At 35.4% G+C, this 24,443-nt stretch overlaps 1 protein-coding gene and 1 non-coding gene across 3 annotated transcripts in view; one reads left to right on the top strand and one right to left on the bottom strand.

The window, feature by feature from the left end:
• The window catches only part of UBE2W (ubiquitin conjugating enzyme E2 W), a 58,602-nt gene that overhangs the window by 23,137 nt on the left and 11,022 nt on the right, over positions 1-24,443 (bottom strand). For both annotated transcript variants that reach the window (XM_037802818.1, XM_037802819.1), the window contains exons 2-3: positions 3,162-3,253; positions 727-829 (exon numbers count right to left, since the gene is read on the bottom strand). In XM_037802818.1, coding sequence (XP_037658746.1) covers positions 727-829; positions 3,162-3,253 — 195 coding nt within the window. The remainder of the gene's footprint in view (positions 1-726; positions 830-3,161; positions 3,254-24,443) is intronic.
• On the top strand, positions 6,096-6,201 carry LOC119509710. Its single transcript, XR_005211770.1, has one exon. It is a non-coding gene; the product is annotated as a U6 spliceosomal RNA (small nuclear RNA).

Here is a 24,443-nt window from a genome sequence, read left to right on the forward strand (position 1 = left end):
AGATGACAAGGGGATGTCTGGAACCCCATTGCCTACATGCAATAATAGAAATGATGCTTACAAATCGAATGACAACAATAGAAAGTGAAGACAGTTACTGTGACAGGTGATGATAGTCCAGAGATGGTTATGACAGAGACCTAGAAGTCATGAAAACATATGCCCATTTCACTTTATTTGTATGAAAATGATAAAAATATCAAGTCACTAAGTTGACCGTGCCTCAAATTATAATAATCAGATTTCTAGCTGATATCTAGATATTTAACATTTTGTAATTTATTCTCCCACTGCAATACTAAAAGACTGCAACGACAGCATGTCAATGTAAAATCAAAGAACTGCTCCTTTCGGCAGAGCACACGCCTCTTCACCATGTCCTTCTAACACCTTATCTAGGAAGACGTGCCTTCAGTCAATCCAAAATGCTAACTTTTCACACAACCCATAGGCCCCGGCTTACATTTCCATCCCCTTTTTCTGCTAACATCTGTAGATAAGAAACAGTCTTAAATTCTTTGAAGCACAAAAGCTGTAAGACCCAAATCCCAATAAAGTAAAACGTTCATAAGTTCTTGGTTATATTACAAATAAGTAAGGAAGGAACAAATATATTCACATATTTATAATGAATTTCTTTTCTAAGTTTTCACTAAGTCAAAACCAATAATTTAGCATTTTGCTACAATATAAAAATACAAGAAAATTAAAGAACAAGACAATTACCTGAGGAGAGTCAAAAGGATATCGACTACTAAACTTAAATAGAAGCTGAAATTTTTCTCCTTCATATAAGGTACCTGGTGCACCTTCCATATCTACGATCCACCTAGAATATAAAAATCAAATTAACAACTTAAGATAAAGGGGGATTGGAATGAGAAGAAGAAAAGGGAATGCTGAGCACCTCATCTAATATCAGGCATTAACACAGGAGTCATTTATGTGTAAAAGGACATTTCATCCTCCCAGCAACTGTAAGAGGTGGGTATTAACATCCCCTGCCTTATCCCCTTCTCTGAAACTCAGGAGTTAAATAATTAGATCAAGGTTAGACAGTCAGCAAAGGACAGAGCCAAATTTTAATCCTAGTATGAAAAAACTCAAACAAAATAAAAACCCAAAACTCAGGTGTGCTGACACCAAATTCTGTGCTCTTCCTTCTCAGTTACGCCACCTTATATTTTCAGAAGACTCTTTCTACAATGCCTGAAAAAAAAACTGATAGATAACATCAAACCCATCAACTGCCTGTCAGATACCAATTATTTTAGAAGCAGTAGGGGGAAAGTGGTGATCAGAAATGACTACAGAGAATTTATAGCTGTCAGATCTATCTTCTCATGAGTATTCTAGAGAAGACTAAACAGGAAAAAGGAAGCTAAGCTGTGGTCAGTACACTTCTGATGGCTGCTCGAGGCTCTGTATCGCCTTTCCCCTGACTCTATGATTAAATTGTTTAATAGCGCCCAAAATTGACTTCCACTGCATCTCTGTAAGCAAAGATACTTTGTATATAAAACAATTATGCATATAAATGTGTTTATATTTTGTACACTATCTCTTGTTCTTTTCTTTAAAAAAGGTGACAGAGGATTGGAGATGATGACAAAGACAACAGTGGCAGCATACAGAAACAAAACAGGATCACAGTCAAAGAATGAGTTCCTAAGTGGAGCTGTCATTTATAATCACTTATAATTATTATATACCTGGTCAATACCTTTAATCTCACATTTTCAGGTATTTTAAATACAGAGAAACCAAAGGAGGTTAAGATAGAGAATACAGTGTTGGAGTTCTACTCATCAGTATGTGACTTATGAGTATAGAAAAAAATAAATTTGCTTACTCTCCAAAAGTGATCGGCTAAAGCATACAGACCCTAAAAAACATGGCTATTCATTTTCAAAATGCATGTTAGAGTACCATAAATGGTAATAAGAGACATGATCACAGACCCAAGAGGAAGCATTTTATAGGAAATTATAGACAGGTCTGCTTCTTAACCATTGGTGTAGCCATGAACAAGCTAGTTTACCCCTCCAGTTTTAACTACATCAGTTGTTAAATACACATATTCACCTCATACTCTTTGGGGGGAAGATAAAATGACATTACATAATAAAAACCTAGCATATTACTGACATTAGAGCCCATACACAGTAAAGCAAACAGAATACAAAAGCTACAATGAATGGAAAACAAAAAAACACCCTATTCCCTTTATAAACTAAACCCGTTTTTATCATTTCCCTTGACATCCACGAGGTAGAGTGATATTTCAGGGAAAAATTAGGATTTCCTGGTTCCCTTTCATTCTGTTTATATGGTAATTTTAAGATATATAATTGTACCACAAATTTATATGTGACCTATCCAAGCACAGCTTTTAAATAATAGCTAAGAAAATAACTCATTAACCTTCACAATATCTGAATGTGATATTATCAGTCAAGACAGCCATACATTCCACATTGTGCAGGATAATTTCTAATAACTTTTCATTAGCTAAAAAAGTAATGTATCTTCACTGTAGATAATTTTAATAGTATAATTAAATGACAGTCACCCAAAGATAACACTGTTAAATTTCTTTTGTACATCTCATTCTATTCATTTTGCAATTTCCTGTCATCAACTATTTTCCAAAAACACAGTTGATAGCTGCACAAAATTGAAGCCCAGTAGAGCACATGATCTGCACATTTAAATTATATAAAATTCAAACCATCAGTGTTTATGAATCCAATCATAAGCATCTGTCACAGTGTAAGGATGAGGTGGGAGAAGTGAAGGTGTTGTTTTCAGACTCAGTTCTTAAATTCCTGTGACTACCTAGTTGCTCTGTGATTAATATTTAAACAAGTATTTTTCACACATCAAGGCTCCTTATCAAAGAAACAATAATTTCTTCCCTTCTGGAGGAAAAACCAGCTTTGCTGGATTTTAAGGCAGAATACATACTAATCTGGCCTCCCTATGGGATTCTCAAGGGTAATTATGACTACATACAATTTTGGCCAAGACTATACACCTCCAAGTGATACCATTTCACTGTACTAACTTGACAAACCATTTCCCTATTTTAAATGAGTATATATTCATAAATTAACTCAGTAATAAAAGAAAAATAAATTATTTAAAAATTAAATACTTACTGTGTAATTGAATTTTGAACACTCTTTTCATTTAAAGTCATCCCAGGAGGTGGGTCATTTTGTAAAGCCAACAGTTCTTTCTGTAGTCGTTTCTAGAAAAGAACATCAATAACAATTTGTACTTATTTTTTTAATAACCTATTATTATATCCTTCTAATTATACAGCCCGACATCTTTAATTAAATTTTCTCTAAATGCTAATCTATATTTTCCTCTACAAGCCCCTTACATCTTCTATATGGAAGGCATTCAACAGACTGTTTTTTACTGGGGGTAGAGTCACTGCATTAAAAAGTCAATGCATGTCAGTCCCTTTCTCTCTTAGCTACTAGGCAGTGGACTATGTTACACATCCACATCTCCTACAATAAACAGTTAGAGTAGGCCCAGCATCTGGAAGGTTAATGAGTACTTACCAAGCCCAGTAATAAAGCAGATACAAAGAAGGGATAGTCAAACAGTATATTTATTTGGCAGGCTCACAAAAATAGGGAATTCACTCTTTAGAACAATTGTTCAGTGGAGAAGGCAGGAAATATCTTGAATTAAGTGATCAGGGTTCACAAGTTCCTCTGGCTCATCTAAGAAACTACTTCTAAGTTCCCTGAATGTGGACATAGAAAACTACCAAAAGAGGGCATATATATATATGTAGATATATATATATATTTAGATACATATATATATATTTAGATATATATATATATGCAGCTAGATATAGATAAATAAAAATTCACACTCATTTGAGGATCTGAAGAACTGGTAAAACCTTCTAGAGGTCATACTATGTGGCATAAATCAATAAAAAGCTGTCATAACATGAACAGACATTCACCTCCCAACTTTGAAGATGAAATGTCACAGAAATAGATGAGAAGCACTAGACCATCATAGCAACACTGGCCTGCTTTCCCAGACAGTAGTGGAAATGGCAGCTACGGACTGCAGTAAGTGCAAAATGGAGAATAACTGTAGAAAGTAACTAGTGTAATTAAAGAAGGATATAAGACATATCCTGACCTCAGAGATGTTAAAATATATTTTTAAAAGTACATCTAAAAATACATGCTAATATAAAAGAAGTTTATTTTCCTAACCCTAAAATACCAGAAGTACTTAAAAAATAAAACTTCATCAATTATGCTTCTGAGTAAATTTAATGTCTAAAATTATTCTCATCTCAGTATTTAACACCTCCAAAATACCTGACCCAACCAACCAATCATTAAATATGCACTCTACTCCCAGAATTTCCATAATAGTACACATAACTCATTCTTCTAGGCAAAGAGTCCTATAGCAATTAGCAAAAGAATTTCTTCTTTTTTTCTCACTCATCTACCAAATATGGCCAGGCCCAGAATTCAAATGTTTCCAAGCTTCTCAAATCTAGATTAACCCTGCTGTTTAGCCCCTCATCTTTGCTGGCTCAAATCAGGCAAGCTCACAGGAATTTGAGCTCTTTTAACAGACCCGAGAGGGTTTATATACTCAGTAAGAAGGATCCAGATACATCATGAGAGGTAAATGTTTAAACACATTTGGAATTGGCTTGGCTTTTCAGCGTACCTGCAGCCCAGCCAGCACCCTTTTCTCTTTTAGTCCCTGTGAATGCAAATGAATGAGTGATAAATTTATAGCTTAAAAAAAAAACAAAAAACAAAAAACAGATTTTGCAATCAGCTATTATGAATGACAAGGGATTGAAACACCACAAAACTCAATGACACTCCAGTAAATCATAATACCATGGTTGAGACTCTAGATCACTTCAACAGCCTAGGATGTAGGACCCTGCACATAAGGGAGACACTACTTCAGTTCCTAAAATTTCTTTCCACTTTAATGAGGGATTATTTTTGAGATTTACTCTCCTTTATGACTAGGAATAACTACTGGGGCTAAGAAGAGAATTTCTCATTTGAGGAGATATTTTCAGGAAATGATATACCTCTCCTACCCTCCACTGTAACCTCTTCAAGAATCACTATAGTAACTGTTTCATACCAAAGGTGAAGCATGGAAAAACACACAGAAAAAAATAACATAATAAAAACAGACACATAAATTATTACTCTTAGCCTTATGAGATTCAAAGCCCTGGAAGGCTAAAGCTATAGTTTGTGTATCAAAAAGTAAAAGCAACTTAAAAAGTAATCACTTTTTTAAAAAAAGTAATTATTACATTCTATTTATTTCTGATGCATTTCCCCCAGCCCAAAATGACTATACCTATCAACAACACACATCTGTAATGTTAAGTTTATTAAATTTGAAAATGCCAAATACCTTCCTCGCATGATCAGGAAATGAGATATAAATGGATAAAAATAAAGACTAACAGTTTTAAATATTAAAATTAAAGATAAATGTGGTAAAACTCTTTCTAAAGTCTAATACAGTTCCCTGACTTACGTTTATTGAACATAATTTAACCTGTCAATAATGATTATTCTACTGGGATATCCTCAGATCACAATGAGATGTATAGTCCTATTTTCCCCTTCAGCAAACAGTTCTGACTGCTGGATAGTATTTTTTTTAATTGTTATTGTCATGATTTTTTTTAATTGTCAATAACTTATCATGATAGTTAACCTCTAGTCATTGATATCTCCTTTTATTTTGCTTCCCCACCCCTTTCTTCTCTCTCCATCTACTATTTCTCCTTCCTTCTCCCTCCCTCCCAACCCCATACCCACTACCCAACAGTAGGGTTTACAGTTTGTTTATTTTGGTGAAATCACATTTATCTTGGTGTACCAAATCACATCTCATCTTCAGTGATGGCATTAATACTGGTTAACATTTATTGCTTCCCTTGCTCTTAACCTATGCTAAACTGCCTCAATGAAACTAACTGGAGAAATTAAAAACAAATCCAAGTCCTCACAAAATGAAAAGACCAGTAACCAACCACAGACCACACTCTGATGCTTGCTTTGGCAGCATATATACTAAAGCTGGAACAAAACAGAGAAGATTAACATGGCCCTTGTGCAAGGATAACATCAGCCACACATTGTGTACCACTGTGCTAAATAAACCATGAAGTTTCATCTCAATGATGCAGTAATTTATTTCTAAACTAGTTCAGTTTCTAAACTAATTCATTAGTATTATCTCGTAACATGTGGAAACCAAAACACAAAAAATTTAAATGATACTCTCATGGCTATAAATCAAAACCAGACAAACAGAACTTATCCCTTTTACATACTAATACTGCTAAAAATTGTTTCTTGAGAGCTTATTAAAAATGTAGAGTTCTGAATCCAATCACAGACTGAATTAGAAGGTCGGGAGTAGAGTCCAATAATCTTCACTTTTTAGCAAGCACTGGGAGTGACTGATGCAAATGGTCTGTTGACTGACTGGAGATATATCAATGAACAAACTGTCAAAATTCTGACCTTGTGAAGCTTATATTTTAGTGGGGGAAGAAATGGTCAACAATAGCAAAAACAAGTACATTATATGATATCTTAAAATGGGATGAAAAATAGAGCAAGTTTAAGGGATAAGGAGTTAAACTTCATGTTTTATGAAGCTTTATCTCAAATTGACATGAGAAACTATTCAAAAGGGTAAAATTCTTATTTAGGGTAGGGAGAAATACAAAACAGAAGGGAAAACATTAAAAATATGACAATAGTTGCTAAGCAACTATAAATAAAATGGCCAACAATGTTTTCTCCACTTTCATGTAACAATCAACCAAAGGGGGAAAATTAAGAACAGGGGAGCATGACTGGAAAAAATTAAGAAAATAGTATCATTTACACTAACAACAAATCACCATTATTTTCCCCTAACAAATATTAAGAACAATTACTATTACAACAGTAGCCATTTCTCTTTCAGGTGAACTGCTAGTCAATGAAGTGATTTTACCTCTTGTTAAAATAAAGCAGAATTCCACTTACATTAAGTTAAAGGAACATTTTTCACTCCTACTGAATTCTAAGTACCCTTCAACAGAACTTAGTTGCTAACAGTTACTTACTGAAACATTTTTCTCTTTTCTTTTTGGGAAAGGGAAAGCCTTCAACAAATAGAGGTACTTAACATTTTCAAAAATCTGATGGGGATACAAAAAGTGACAAGATTAAATGATTCCTACTCAAAGAGCCTAATGTCTAAACAAGGAGACAAACATGCAAATAATTTCTGCATGCTTTAAGTGCTATATATGAAAGGTGCAGCAGTGACCCAAAGGAGAGAGTGGGCAGAGAGGAGAAAAAATAGAAAACTGCAGAAAACTGAAAGCCTAAGGAAGAATATTTCAAGAAGCACTAACCAGACTTTCATCTCCAGAAGTACAGGAGTGTAGATACCCTGAATAATTCACAAGTGCTCAGAAATAGAGGATCAGGGCAGGCTTTCACCCTGAGGGCTCCTACCAAACCCAAAGGCAGGACAAAGAGAGAGGAAACTAAGAGAAGATTCACTTAAAACTACGACTCTTAGTGTAAGGGTGAACAAAGAAACAGGGTACAGAAGATGGTAACAAGAAAATTTGCCTGTTTTGAACTAAATAATGGGTAGAAGAAAAAAATACTTCCCCGAAATTTCTTAACCTCAAGCTGCAAACACCACATGGGTTTGTATATGAATTACTGCTGAGAACCTCAAGAGAGAATTTAATCAAGTGGTCCTAGAAGTAGTGGACCCAGGCAACAAGCAGAAGCAAATGGAAATCCTGAAGGAATACAAGTTCTGTCCTGTGAGCCAATTATTTCACTTCTCAGAATCTGGAAAATTATACTAAATATTGGGAAAGATGTTGACTTGCACCATAAGCACACAAAACGGAAGCAGTAAGTATCTATCAAAAGGTATGTTATACTAATTATGGCTTATTGAAATACGACTATGCAACCATTAAGAATGGCATGGACCTATGTATACTGACAAAAAAGAGCTCCAAAACATATTGAAACAAAGAAAAGCCAAGTTTCAAAATACATATAATCCCTTTATGATAAAACAAAAGCAAGATATTTATGTACACAAATGTTATGTAAATGCATACAAAAGGCAGAAAGAAGCACATTCAACTATTTTACAGCATTCTTTTACAATAAGAATGTAGAAATGCATTCCTCGTATAATTAAAAAAGATTTAAAAACTTAGTGAAAGCATGTGTACACTAAAAAACTTGTACATGAAAGTTCATAACATTGTAATAGCCAAAAAATGAAAACTCAAATGTCCATCAACTGATGAACAGATAAACAACGTGTAGTACATCCATACAATGACATACTATTCAGGAATAAAAAGGAATGTAGTACTGATACATGCTACGACATGGATGAATCTTGAGTACACTATACTAAGTGAAAGAAGCCAGTCACAAAAAGTCACATATTAAGAATACCCAGATCCCTATCTGAGACTCTGTAAGTTTCACTAGCTAAACTTACTCTTCAGAAACTTAAATCCTTCAGAGAACTCCTATGCCAGCTAAGTCCTAAAACCCAGAGGCAACAGCATCTTCAAGAACATCAACCAGATGTGTCCCCTTTTCTCATAAAGTTAACACCCCTTTTCAACATGAACAAGTTAGGGGGGTCACTGCCTAGACATCCCTGAAGATCAGGAAAGTGATTAAACTAGAGAAAGGGGGAGCAACAGACAAGATGGACTTTAACAAAGGATTATGAATACTGAATCTCTACATAATTTGCTTTTTCTTAGTTGCTAGGGTAACAGAATAACTAGAAGGAAACAACTGAAATGGTGGAACTGTGACCCACAGCATCCTGTGAAATTTGTTCTATAGCTACTTGTTAAATTGTAATTTGAAAGCTATCACATTTTTGTATATATGTTATACTTCACAGTAAAGAAATAAGTGAAACTATGGAACTGTAATTCATAACAACTTTGGGAATTTCCTGTTTAACTACTTGTTAAATCATACTTTGAAAGATACTATCTTTTTGTATATATGTTATATTTCACAATAAGGAAACAACTGAAAACTGTGGAGCTGTAACTCATAATATTCTTTGAAATTTGCTCTCTAACTACTTGTCATATTGCACTTGGAAAGTTATCATTTCTATGTATATATGTTATATTCTACAATTTAAAAATATTAAAAAAAAAAAAGGCCACTTATTGTATGATTACATTCATATGAAATGTCCAGAACTGGACAATCTATAGAGACAGAAAGAAGAGTGGTTGCCAGAAGCTGAAGGATGGGAAGTGGGGGTATGGAAAGTAAGTACTAATGGGTAATGGGTATAAAGTTTCTTTCAGGGAGGAAATGTTCTAAATTTAAATTATGGTGATGATTGCAAAGCTCAGTAAATATGCTAAAAATCCATTAAGTTGTACACTTTAAATGGGTGAATTTTATAGTACATAAATTATATTTAAATAAAACTGTAAAAAAAAAAAAAAACTCGATGGATAGATCTAGCAGATTAGACAAAGATAAAGAGAATTAGTATCCAGAAAGATGATCTGAAAAAAATATCCAGGATATAACCCAAAGAAATAAAAAGATGAAAATATGAAAGAAAGGTAAAGAGACATAGAGAACACATGAAAGAATGGGAGGCAACATTTAAAGATATAATCCCTGAAAATCTCCCAGAATTGTTGAAGACAACAAACTTCAAGTCCAGGAAGCCCAATGAATTCCAAGCAGCATAAATAAAATAAATTACCTAACAAAGATACGGAAACTAGAATAATGACTACCATTTTAAGAACACTGGAAGTCAAAAACACTAAAAATCAGAAAACAGCAGCATTGTATTTTTCATGTAAGTGAAAATAATTGCCAATGTTAATTCCCATGCTCAGCAAAACTCAATTTCAAGAACATGGGAGAATTAAAGATATTTTCAGATAAAACAGAGGTTACCACCAACAGTAACCAATTAAATAATAAACTACTGACTTTCTTCTGCATCTCTTAGATATCCATACAAAAGAATGAAATTGGATGCCTACCTCAATTCATACATTTTAATGACTTAATTATAAGACTTTTAGGAAACACTATAGAGAAAAAAATTTTGAGTTCAGAGTAGAAAAGGATTTCTTAAATGACACAAAAAGTACAAATCAAAAAGGAAAAGACTGACAGATTCTCTTCGGAGTTCATCAAGCCAATGTGAAGAAAGTTAAAAGAAAAGTCTTAAATCAGGAAAAGAAATGAGCCATAGAATTTGCATTAATATCCAAAACCTATCAAGACCTCCTTATAAATTAATACAAGACAAACTGAACTGTTTGTCAAAACAAACAAACAAAAAAGACAGTCATAGGTATTTCATAAAAGAAGAAACAATCCATAACACAAAATGATGTTCAATCTCTTTTTTGACTTTGGAAGAAAATTTATAATTCATATTTTCTTTTAAAGATACAATTTAAAAATGTTTTACCCTCCAGATTTGGCTAAGCTAGAGTACATACAGAGAATCTGATAAATACCAATAAATAAGTTACTCGAGTAAACAAAATAGAAAGCACAACACATGCTACGTAGTGAAAAAGCTAGATTATAGCCAAGGTTTAGCACACAGAAAGATGTGAACAAAAATGCTCAATAAAATAACTAATAACACTGTTCTCAATGAGGGGAAAGCCTGGTTTGACCCCATGCCAGTTTTAATGTATTATGTGCCCCAAAATGCCATTATCTTTGATGCAATCTTATGTGGGCAGACATATTAGTGTTGATTAGATTGTATTCTTTGATTGAGTGTTTCCATGGAGATGCAACCCACCCAACTGTAGGTGATAACTTTCATTACATAATTTCCATGGAGGTGTGGCCCTGCCCACTCAGGGTGGGCCTTGATTAGTTTACTAGAGCACTATATAAGCTCAGACAGAAGGAGCAAGCTTGCTACAGCCAAGAGGGACACTTTGAAGAATGCACAGGAGCTGAGAGAGGAACTTCAGCTTACAGAGACATTTTGGAGACAGCCTTGAAAACTTTTGCTCCAGAGAAGCTAAGAGAGGACAAATGCCCCAAGAGCAATGAAAGAGTGACATTTTTGAGGAGCTGCAGCCTAGAGAGGAACGTCCTGGAAGAAAGCCATTTTGAAACACCACCTGGGAGCAAGCAGACACCAGCTACTTGCCTTTTGAGCTAACAGGTTCTCCGGACGCCAATGGCCACTCTTCTGTGAAGGTACCCAATTACTGATGCCTTACCTTGGACACTTTATGGCCTTCAGACTGTAACTTTGCAACCAAATAAACCCCCTTTATGAAAGCCAATCCATTTCTGGTGTTTTGCAAAACAGCGGCATTAGCAAACCAGAAAAGATCCTAAAATCAAGCTGCAGATCTACCCTAAGAACCAGGAATCCGGATACTAGAATCTTCATTTATTTGTTCAAAATGTAAACAAAACTCAAACTTTTATAAGTTAGGTGCTAGAAGAGATATATATATTTAGTTGGAAAACAGTCCCTGATTTTCAACTTTGGATAAATAATAATCTGAATCTTAATTTCTTCAGAATTAAATTATCTAGATATTATTACGAAAAGGACAGTTTGAAGTTCCAAATAAATAAACTTAAAGTAGTATTAAATCCACAGCAATAAAGAAAACAAAGAAAACGGGAAACAAAAATAAAGGATAAGTATCCTAAAAGTATGAGTTTACCTTAACCAACTTTATTAGAAATCAAACAGAAATTACGTTATCTAGATAAGCCTATATTAGTTTCACTTGCTTGTGGGTAATATTTTTAAACAAGAAACTTTACCTTTTCCCTCAGCTGCAGTCCATAAAATTTATCCCAAAATGTTACAGATGTTCCCCAAAGTTTATAAATGAAAAGCTCTTTTCAGTAAAAATGGTAAAAATGCAAAGAATGCAGACTGCCAACTTGTTTCCCTATTTCTAGCCAATAACGTAAAAAAAAAAAAATCACACTGTTCTTATGGCTAACCCTTACTCCTTCCCTTGAGTCCCAGAGAAGATTTTCCACCTCAAAATCCTCCCATCTCTCTTCTGGACCTCATACCTTATTAATTCATCCAAGATTTTGTTCCTAAACAATTTAGTTTCTAACAACTTCACTCTTTCCACTCCATAACCTCTTCCCTTCAGTCATCAAACATTCTTGGCCTCTCCCAGGTTTAAAACAAACAAAATCACTGCTTATTTTCTAGCTCTCTCCATTCCTTCCTTTCCTTTCCATGTCCAATTCCTTTAGTTTAGCTAACACCCACTGCGTCGACTTCCTCTCTAACACATTCACTTAAGCTTTAATCTCTGCAAGTCTCTGAAGTCTCAAGGTTCAATGCTGTTTGCTTACTAAATCTTCTGGAGGGTCTTATTTCACAACTTCTTAACACTTTTAATCCTTCATACGACTGGCTTTTTTCCCCCTTTGATTTACTTATACCAAACTTGGTTCTCTATTTCTCCTATACTTATGTTTTACCTGCTGGTTCCTTTTATTTGTAGGCATCCCCTAAGTGAAGTAGTTCCCTGCCATTTTTAGTGTGCTCCTTATTCACTGCTACCATTTCAAGAGTTAGAAAATACTGAGTCTGTGACTTGGTAATATCATTCTTGGAAATTTATCCTAAAGAATAACATAAAATTTGGGGTGGGATGGGTGGGAGGAAAGCAGTATCATGCAGTTTATAATGGTAAACAATTGGAAACAACAGGGGCCCATGGGGGCATGTCTAATTAAGTCATGGTATATTGTTAAAATAAATTCTGAAGCTCAACTCACTATGACAAAAGGCAACTTCCAGGGCTTTTATCTTTCAAGTTTTGCAGCTTGAAAAGAAATCTGGGATAAAAATTGTTTCTTGTAGATTTAATCCCAACGGAACAATTGTGTGATTTTTAATTGTGTGATTTTTAACTTACTGAACATTAATGTTAGAACATTCCTCCAACAAATATATTGTTTTCAAGATGTACAGCATTCTAAGTTCAATTTTTATTGTTCTAAGGTCAATATTTTTCAGTGAATATAAAACCCCAGTTTTCTAACAGAACTTGTCTAAAATAGATAAATTCGATACTTTAGGTAATTTCATTGAGAATATTTTTATTGTCAGAGTTATATGAAAAGTTTGTATTACAAATGTTTAAATTAGGGAGGAATGAATTACTAGAGCATTTCATAAGTTGCAGGTACACCTTAAGTATCATGACCCTAGGCAAGTTACCTAGCCTCTGGGCCCATTTTTCATATAGGAAAAAAAAAAAAAAAAAAAGTCAGATTAAATGATTTCTAAAGTTCCTTTCAGTTCAAAAATTCCAAAACTCATGTTATTTTTTTTTGTTAATTTTTTTTATTAAATTCAGTTTTATTGAAATATATTCACACACCATACAATCATCCATGATATATAATCCACTGTCCACAGTATGATAACATAGTTATGTGTTCATCACCACAATCTGTCTCTGAACATTTTCCTTACATCAGAAAGAACCAGAACAAGAATAAAAAATAAAAGTGAAAAAAAACACCCAAATCATCCCCCCATCCCACCCCATTTGTCCTTTAGCAAAACTCATGTTATTTTATTGTTTTCATACATTAAAGCTAAACTTGATTTTTCACATATTAGTCTAATTCAATCACACAAACTTTCAATTATTTTACTGTGGCTCTACACATATATATTCTCATCATGGTTTTAGCACTTTTTTATATTTTCTTTTAAATCTTGGGTATTATAATATCTTCATCTAATGTGAGTAGTGGCATTTCTATATATCCATACACCCATAAAATTATACTGGTTTAAAAGCATGTTCCAAAAAACTAACCATATATAAAAGTTTGTTTTTAGTACAAACTTTAGCTAACTAAATGAACAAATTACCACTATGAAACCGAAGAGGTTCGAAATTCATGACATCATCCTTCTATCTTGTCTAATAAAAAAAAGAGTCTATTTGTAATTTAAAAATAGTAATATTGGGGGGAAAGCTACTCAGTATAAACACTTTTCCTTCCCTTTCTCCCTTTATCCAGTCAATACTCAAAATATTATACACCTATATAGCTCTAACCTCTATTTACATAGAAGATTTCAATTAGCAGGAATTAAACTTTGAAATGAACTACTAACCTTGTAACTCCAGGTTGTTTAATAACTTTGTCATACCTCAAGTATCTACTTACTGAAAAGACAATTTTCATAACTTATTTTATTACACCGAAGGAACAAAGTAATTTTGTTTCTTCCTCAGTTCGTCTAGTTATGCGAACTTGTGATTTAAGAATTTACTTCATCAATTGTTTCTCCTAACAAGAGTAGGTGAAAAATCTTATGCCAGTTAGAGTCAACAACTTAGCAATTTAGAAAAAAAAATCACATTCAATGCTTGTAGGAAAAATTTTTTAATCTAAAAAATATGGTAAAATGCATTAGACCTGGCATTTAAGGTAGAGAAGGAAAAGACAGCAGAGTATCTCGTATATACAGAACTGACCAAAGTAAAAATATTGACAATTTTTTTAGCAGAAGTTTCAATTTATGTGGCATACAAGCATAATGTTATAAAAGACAGTAACTATGTGTTATAAAAGACTGCAATAGTAAACAGTCTAATATTTTACTAAAGTTCAAGTTCAAACTCCCAAGCCTTCTTAAAAAGAGCTTCTGCTTAAAATTTACACAAATGTTGACTTCAGTTGCCAGGAATAGCCATAGTATGATTCTAGAAGTCTCAGGAATACATTTAGCATGTTTCTTTCATCCCTGCAAACTCATAAGTCAACAACTTTTTTAACATTTAATATGTAAAATTTCTGAAATGCAAGGCCATTTAAGATTTTAACTTAAAAAGAAAAAATCCAACAACTTGGGGAAGGGAGAGTAACACAAAACTCAGTCTATTTAAATATGAACCTAAAGAGAACATAAAATGTATGTATATCAATTTTCATTCTAACAAGGAATTAAGACATATGAAAAGTATAATGGACTGATTTATAAAATCTATTCTGGCATCCTATGTTGACAATTCATGAAATTATCCATTTACCTTTCAATTTTAATGATTAAACTAGAGTTGCTGAATTTTTAAAAATTCAGTATCTAACTTTTGCCCATTTATGAAGACCTAAAATAAAATAATGAAAACATATTAGTGTATTTTAAAAAGAAAAACCGAATCTCAGTCATAAGCAGATATTTAAAAAATCAATTTTAGAAAAGATGCTTAAAACAAAAAAAAAAGAGGGAGAAAACACTACTTTTGCTATTTAGGATCCTGGATAATCCTTTCTAAGGCATCGCCATTAACTAACTGCCTTAGTTATCACTGTCATCACAAACTTGTGAAAACTCCAAGTATGCAAGGCTTGACCAGACTTCTCTATCCTTGCAGGGTTGTTTTTTGTGGCATTGTTTTGTTTTAGTTTGGTTTGATTTTGGTGGGAGTTTTCTAAAGTGACCAATTTCTTCCATAGTTAGAAGAATCTGAAGTAAAGGTCTGTCACTATGCAAAGTTCTAACTATAGTTAAAGAGAAAACAGCTTATCAGAAACCCAGTCTGCATTTCATAGACATCAAAGATGTTCTGTCCTCTGCAACATCTGAAAGAACCATCACAAACTTCCCACACCAAAACATCCCTCCCTGCCAATACATTCTCATACTCCCTTCTCTCCCAGGCACACAAAGACGTATCTACACCTAAACCACACCCAGACACACGCTAGGAATAAAATATTTGGAAAAGGAATACAATTTCAGGGAATGAGAAGTATCCAGAGATACAACATTCTAGGTTTAGGAAGAAAGCAACCACATACGCTTACTATCAATGAAGCAAGACCTAAGATTATCTGCTATCAGTAAGGACTGTGGACTGGAAATTAAAGAAAAAAAAGATTTAACCTACCACCAGAAAAAAATGATAAGACATTCAATAAAGCATTATCTCCAAAGTGAAAAAATGTTTCATTACCAACCAAATATTAATCTAGATGAAAGAGATAATACAATAAACAGAAAGTTTACACTGATTTTAAAATACTGTATAAATTTTCCTTTTCAACCCAATTCTCTAGTTTCTCCAACTGGGCCAGAGCAAAGCTGAAGCAAAAGATAGACATCAGTGGACTCAGAGATAAGGTAAGTAGGCAATGCAGCCAACTGTGTACTCCTATCACTTCTGACTCTTTTCGAAAAAAGTAGTTACTTGAGTCTCTGTTCTAATTATTCTCTCAGTAAAACATTTCAGTGCCTACTACCAGTAGCACACACCTTAGGTCATGGTTCCATCCCTCAATAAGTTAAAAATCTAATAAAGACAAAGTATCGCTATAAATAACAGCAAGGCAGATGGAAAAAAATCTTACAAGAGGTCAAGCTGTGCTATGGAGTAGGAAAACAAGTGTCCAGCTTTGAGGATTGAGGTGAAGTTTGGTGGACTCATAATGTCAGGTGTAAAGTTGTAAAGAACTAAAGTAGTTTTTAAGTAAAATATTAATCTAGAAAGAGTTAAATAATCTTCTAAGTAAGCTTAAAAAAAATCCTAGAACAATGCAATGACAAGACGCAGGAGCTGTTAAAACTGGGCAGAACCAAAATGAGGGAGCAATATAAAAAGTGACTGAAGAGTTGCTAACTATTCCTAGCAAGTAAAGGATACTGACAATATCTACACATTTGCAGTAACGTCCACTTCAACCTAACAACAAAGAAGATAGGTCTAGGACCCAGAATAAAAACAATCTGATTCTCAGGGATCTTAGTAGACTGACAAAAAGTTCAGCGTAGGCTTTAAAATGGGAGATGCAAGGACTAGCAACAATAATGGTCCTAATGAAGGGGAAAAGACTAAAAACTAGCTTAACATTCCAAGTACCTGGAAAACCATATTCATATTTTAGTACAGAGCTCCTAAGATTATAAAGATTTCAATAATTCATATTCAATTCCAAACATTAATATATAAAATAATTTCTAAGTTTGCCTAGGTATACTACTGGTATAAAAGAAGAAATCACTCAGCGCATAACTGAGCCTATTAGAGGACCATCACATCTTAATGTACTTTTGTTCACTAATCGTCCTCTACAAAAAACTATCATAGCAGATAAAAACTTTGTTTCTTTGTATAAAGTGGCCATGAAACAAGAGATTAAACTTTCACTAAAATCAAGTCTGTCACTGTGCTCTGATGTTTTATGTCATACAACATTTATTTCCTTATATATGCAGGAAATGCATGTCCTTTGATATAACTGTGTCTCAATAGAAAGCCAGGAACTTATTCATAGACTCAAATTTGATTCTTAAAGGTCTCCCCAGAGGCATAAACTTGGGAATGTCTCTGATATTCTGAACACTAAATCTGGCCCAAGGAGATATAGTACAATCTATCCAACTTGCATGATTTCCATACCTAAATTTCCTCAATGTAGTGAAGGTAAAGTCTCAATTTAGGCTGTACATAAGAATTACCCAAGGAGCTAGGAAAAATCTCAATACTCAGGCTGCATTCTAGAGCAATTGAATCAATCTGGGGACAGAAGTTTTAAAAACTTCCCAGGTGATTTCAATGTGATGCCAAGGTTGAAAACCATTGACTTGAACTGTGTGGAAAACTCAAGCCAAAACCTGGGGGAAGATATTGACCTACAGCAGAAAACAGAAAGAATCAAACAAGGAAACTTGACGTAACAATAACATTACATTTTACCAGTTTTAACTTGACTTCAATACATCTCAAAGTCAGACTGAAACTTAAATCAAAATAAAAGCATGAAAAAGTCAGTATCAAAAAGTATAAGAGGGAGAGGATCTAAGATGGTGGCATAGAGAGGAGTGGAAGCCAAGTAGTCCCCTTGAAACAACTAAAAAAAAACAGAAACAACTAGTAAGTAAGCCGGAATAACTGTGGGGGGACAAACATGACTGTCCACTCATCATAAACCAACCTCAATTGGGAGGAATGCCTGAGAGCACAGCACAAAATCTGTAAGTAAAAACTGTGGATCCGAACCTCTGGAAGATGGCGGTTAGGAGAGACAGGGCAAAAAAACACCTCCATGAAAAATACCAGATAAAAGTCAGAAAGTCACCCAGAACACCAGTTCCAGCAATGCACCAGCTGGACAAGGTATGCTAAATCCACAGGGAACGTGCACTTGGTAAAACCGGGAGTCTATGTTCTGAAGCAAGTGAGTAAGCCGCTGAATATCCGGCAACCACAATGTGGTGTGGGGAAACCGAGGGTTGGCATTTGGTGTTGGACTAGCTCTTTCTAAAAACCCAAAAGTGGCTGTGGATACGGCAGCAAGAACCGCACAGGGAAGCGTGGCAGGAAGGGCATCTCCACAACCTGTGAGTACGCCTCAGTATCTGGAGTGTACGACAGCCTTTCGTGCACCCACTACTAACTGTCTCGGAGCGAGGCAGGCAGAGATTAGCCAAAAGGGGAAAAAAACCACGCCCCTTATAGCCATCTTCCCAGCGGGCTGAGAACACTCCTGCCCAGCGCCGGTGCCACAGCCCAGAGCTGTGCCAAAAAATCCCAGTGCGACAGGAAGTGTTTCCAGCAACGCACGCATATGCCAATATCTGGCATGAACAATAGCCTTTCTTGCACCCGCAGCTAATTGTCCCGGAGCTAGGAAGGCAGAGCTGTGCGAAAATGGGGAAATTAACACGTCCCATTCAGCCATCCTGTCAGCAGGCTGGGAACGCCCCTACATGGCCCGGTGGTCCAGAACTTCCCTTGAGGGTCGGCGTGCACTTCTGACATAGCACAACCGTCCCTCAGCAGAGGCCCTAGAAGGGCATGACTTGGAAGAGGGACCCATTCAGAAATCCCAGGGACCATACGCCAATACCAAGGACTTGTGGGTCAGCAGCAGAGACAATCTGTGGCAAGACCGAACTGAAGGTTTAGGCTCTTGGAACAGCCTTAAATCTCTAGGAACACCTGGGAGGTTTGATTGTTAAAACTGCCCTCACTCCCTAACCACTGAGACACACCCCCCACATTCAGGGCAGACAGCACCAACTACACACACAAAACTGGTGCACCAATTGGACCCCACAAGAATCAGACCCCCACAAACCACAAAGACAAAGGTGGGGAGAACTGGCTTGAGGGGAATAGGTGGCTCGCAGATGCCACCTGCTGGTTAAAGTCTACGCCACCAGGCTGTAGATCTGACAAATTAGAGAGAAGTATCTGAATTAGCATACATTTCCTAAAAGAACCCTATCAAGTTAAGCAAATGCCAAGAGGCCAAAAACAACAGAAAATTTTAAAGCATATGAAAAAAACAGATGATATGGAGAACCCAAACCCAAACACCCAAATCAAAAGATCAGAGGAGATGCAGTACTTGGAGCAATTAATCAAAGAACTAAAGACAAACAACGAGACCATGGCACAGGATATAAAGGACATGAAGAAGAGCGTGGCACAGGATATAAAAGACATGAAGAAGAGCCTAGAAGAGCATAAAAAAGAAATTGCAAGAGTAAATAAAAAAATAGATGATCTTATGGAAATAGAAGAAACTGTCGACCAAATTAAAAAGACTAGAGAAAGGTGAACAACAAATCAGCTACCTCGAGGGCCACAGAACGGAAAATGAAAGAACAAAAGAACGAATGGGGAAAAAAATAAAATCAAAATGGACCTCAGGGATATGATAGATAAAATAAAACATCCAAATGTAAGACTCATTGGTGTCCCAGAAGGGGAAGAGAAGGGTAAAGGTCTAGAAAGAGTTTTCAAAGAAATTGTTGGGGAAAATTTCCTAAACCTTCTACACAACATAAATACACAAAGCATAAATGCCCAGCGAACTCCAAATAGAATAAATCCAAATAAACCCACTCAGAGACATATTCTGATCAGACTATCAAATACTGAAGAGAAGGAGCAAGTTCTGAAAGCAGCAAGAGAAAAGCAATTCACCACATACAAAGGGAACAACGTAAGACTAAGTAGTGACTACTCAGTGGCCACCATGGAGGCGAGAAGGCAGTGGCACAACATTTAAAATTCTGAGAGAGAAAAATTGCCAACCAAGAATTCTTTATCCAGCAATGCTCTCCTTCAAATTTGAGGGAGAGCTTAAATTTTTCACAGACAAACAAATGCTGAGAGATTTTGCTAATAAAAGATCTGCCCTACTTGAGATACTAAAGGGAGTCCTACCAACAGAGAAACAAAGAAAGGAGAGAGAGGGATGAGAAAGGTTCCGTAATATTAGGTGAAGACACATTTTTTAAGCCATATAGTGACCACTGAATATAAGTTTGGCTTTATTATCATCAAGTCATCATAAGACACAACTCTATATCAAATTATTTTTAATTCCGTGTTTCAGAGAGGAATAAACAGACACTGCAGAATGGTGACACTATGAAGGAGAAAACATACTTGGTAACACATCCTATTCCATGGTATCATTTCTTTCACTCTATTTCAAATGGATAATTCAGGTTTATGGTATGGCAATCTTTCTGAAACACTAGAAGTCAGAAGATGAAAATAACTTGCCTCACTTTTCTGACTTGCTGATTGTAAATGTGGTCATCTCACTTAACTTAAAAGATGACTCATAGTTTCCTAATTGATAAAACAGGAATTAGACTAAGAATAATTAAAAACTATTAAATTTAAGCCTGAAAATATAGACATCTTTTGAAAATCCAAAGGAATACTCTTACACTTTTTGAGACCATTGAAAAACGTGTATTCTCAATTATGTTTTATTGGTTGGCGTAGATTAGATGCCATTGTCTGAAGGCAAGGGATATATAGAGCAAAGGCATATAGGGAGCAGTACTGGTGAAAATGTCTATTTATATATGGAGAGACATCTGTTATTGTAGTCATTGAACCCCTAAATTTAAGTGGCAATTATTAATTTCTATTTCATACACTGAAACAAAAGAACATCAGTTGTGGACCCAAGATTTGCTATTTATTGTGCAGGTAATGGAAAACACTGAACCATTTTAGCTTCTGAGTTCAGACAGAGGGTTTGGGGAAAAAAAATCTATTTACTCTCTGATCCCTAAGCTTGTATAGTTTACAATGAGAATTCCTATAAACAAAACAAAATTATCTCAATGCATTCAGTTCCTTGGTTCAGATAAAAAAATTTGAATAGCAAGGGTTATGTATAGGCATGTTTATAAATATACAAAGTAGGAAGAAGGGGAAGTATTGATCTGTATTCAGATTTATTCTGCAACCTAGGTATGGTGAGAATAATGCAACAATATCCTCATCTGTAAAATTTATAACATAGCCACTATTCTGCGATATCTAATAAGATGACTATAAATTTCTGAAAATTAAATACTATTCTGAAACTCAAAAATAATAGAGGGGCATATAGGGAAAAAATATACCTATAGCAAACTAATTACAGTTAGTAGTATTTTAACGTTCTTTCATCAACAGTAACAAATGTACCATACCAATACTATGACTCAGCAATGGAGGGGGGGGTAGTTAGGGGTATGGGAGGATTTGAGTTTCCTTTCTTTGTCTGTACTTCTTTTCTGGAGTAATGAAAATGTTCTAAAAATTGGAAAAAAAATTAAATGTGGTGATGGATGCACAGCTGTATGATGGTACCAGGGGCAACTGATTGTTTGATTGCACACTTTGGATCTTTGGATAATTGTACGGTATGTGAACAATCTCAATAAATAAAAAATTTTTTAATTAAAAAAAAAGTCATATGACAACTGTTGGTGAGGATGTGAAGAAACCTAAGCCCTTCAACACTACTGGCAATAACGTAAAATGGTGTAGCTGCTTTGGATACCAGCATGGCAGTTCCTCAACATTAAACATAAGAGTTACCATATGACCCTGTCTCAATAACATAAAAGTACAAGGTGAAGCAGCAAGGGTTGATGTAGAAGCTGCATTAAGTTATCAGAAGATCTAGCTAGACAAATGATAAAGGTGGCTACATCAAACAACAACTTTTCAATGTAGATGAAACAGACTTCTACCGGAAAAAGATGACATTTAGGACTTTCACAGCTAGAGAGGGGAAGTCAATGCCTGACTACAGAGCTTCAAAGGGCAGGCTGACTCTCTTGATAGGGGCTAATGCAGCTGGTAACTTTAAGTTGAAGCCAAAGCTCACTCACCAGTCTGAAAATCCTAGGGCCCTTAAGAATTATGAGATAACGTTCTGGGGATGCCCAGAAATGACTATGGTCTGTTAAATTCTGATGGATATAGTAGGAACAAGTTCACAGAAAGGTTGCTATATTATGTAACTTTCTTGGGGTAAAGTAGGAACATGTTGGAAGTTAAGCAGTTATCTTAGGTTAGTTGTCTTTTTCTTACTCCCTAGTTATGGTCTCTTTGAAATGTTCTTTTATTGTATGTTTGTTTTCTTTTTAACTTTTTTTTTCATACAGTTGATTTAAAAAAGAAGGGAAAGTTAAAAAAAAAAAAAAAGAAAGAAGAACAAGGAAAAAAAAAAAGATGTAGTGCCCCCTTGAGGAGCCTGTGGAGAGTGCAGGGGTATTCGCCTAACCCACCTCCATGGTTGCTAACATGACAACAGACATAGGGGACTGGTGGTTTGATGAGTTGAGCCCTCTACCATAAGTTTTACCCTTGGGAAGATGGTTGCTGCAAAGGAGAGGCTAGGCCTCCCTATATTTGTGCCTAAGAGTCTCCTCCTGAATGCCTCTTTGTTGCTCAGATGTGGCCCTCTCTCTCTGGCTAAGCCAACTTGAAAGGTGAAATCACTGCCCTCCCCCCTACGTGGGATCAGACACCCAGGGGAGTGAATCTCCCTGGCAACGTGGAATATGACTCCCGGGGAGGAATGTAGACCCGGCATCGTGGGACGGAGAACATCTTCTTGACCAAAAGGGGGATGTGAAAGGAAATGAAATAAGCTTCAGTGGCAGAGAGATTCCAAAACGAGCCGAGAGGTCACTCTGGAGGGCACTCTTATGCACACTTTAGACAACCCTTTTTAGGTTCTAAAGAATTGGGGTAGCTGGTGGTGGATACCTGAAACTATCAAACTACAACCCAGAACCCATGAATCTCGAAGACAGCTGTATAAAAATGTAGCTTATGAGGGGTGACAAGGGGATTGGGAAAGCCATAAGGACCACACTCCACTTTGTCTAGTTTATGGATGGATGAGTAGAAAAATAGGGGAAGGAAACAAACAGACAAAGGTACCCAGTGTTCTTTTTTACTTCAATTGCTCTTTTTCACTCTAATTATTATTCTTGTTATTTTTGTGTGTGTGCTAATGAAGGTGTCAGGGATTGATTTAGGTGATGAATGTACAACTATGTAATGGTACTGTAAACAATCGAAAGTACGATTTGTTTTGTATGACTGCGTGGTATGTGAATATATCTCAATAAAATGATGATTAAAAAAAAAGGAGAAAAAAAAAAAAGAATTATGAGAAGTCTACTCTCCTGGTGCTCTGTAAATGTAACAAAGCAGCCTGGATAACAGCACATCTGTTTACAACACAGTTGAATATTTTAAGTCCACTGTTGAGACAGAAAAGATGCCTTTCAAAATATTACTGCTCATTGACAATGCACCTGGTCACCCAAGAGCTCTGATGGAGATGGACAATGAGATTAATGTTTTCATGTCTGCTAACACAGTACCCATTGTGCAAACCATGGATCAAGGGGTCATTTCAACTTTTAAGTCTTTTTATTAAAGAAACATATTTTGTAAGGCTATACTACCATAGATAATGATTCCTCTGATGGATCTGTATAAAATCTACTGGAAAGGATTCACCATTCTAACTGCCCTTAGGTCAAAATATCAACATTTATAGGAGTTTGGAATAAGTTGATTCCAACCCTTATGGATAACTTTGTGGGGGTTCAAGATTTCAGTGAAGGAAGTAACTGCAGATGGATTAGAAATAGCAAGAGAACTAGAATTAAAAGTGGAGCCTGAAGACGTAACTGAATTGCTGCAATTTCATGATAAAACTTGAATAGCTGAGGAGTTGCTTCTTATGAATGATCAAAGAAAGTGGTTTTTTGAAATGGAATCTACTCCTGGTGAAGATGCTGTGAATATTGTTGAATGACAACAGAGGATTTAGAATATTACGTAAACCTAAACAATAAAGCGGTGGCAGGTTCTGAGAGGATTAGCTCCAATTTTGAAACAAGTTCTACTGTGGGTAAAATGCTATCAAACAGCACTGCATGCAACAGAGAAATCTTTCATGAAAGGAAGAGCCAATCGATACAGCAAACTTCAACGTTGTCTTATTTCAAGAAACTGCTACAGC

This window comes from Choloepus didactylus, chromosome 14, assembly GCF_015220235.1.
Source record: "Choloepus didactylus isolate mChoDid1 chromosome 14, mChoDid1.pri, whole genome shotgun sequence".
In the NCBI taxonomy this organism is placed as follows: Eukaryota; Metazoa; Chordata; class Mammalia; order Pilosa; family Megalonychidae; genus Choloepus; species Choloepus didactylus.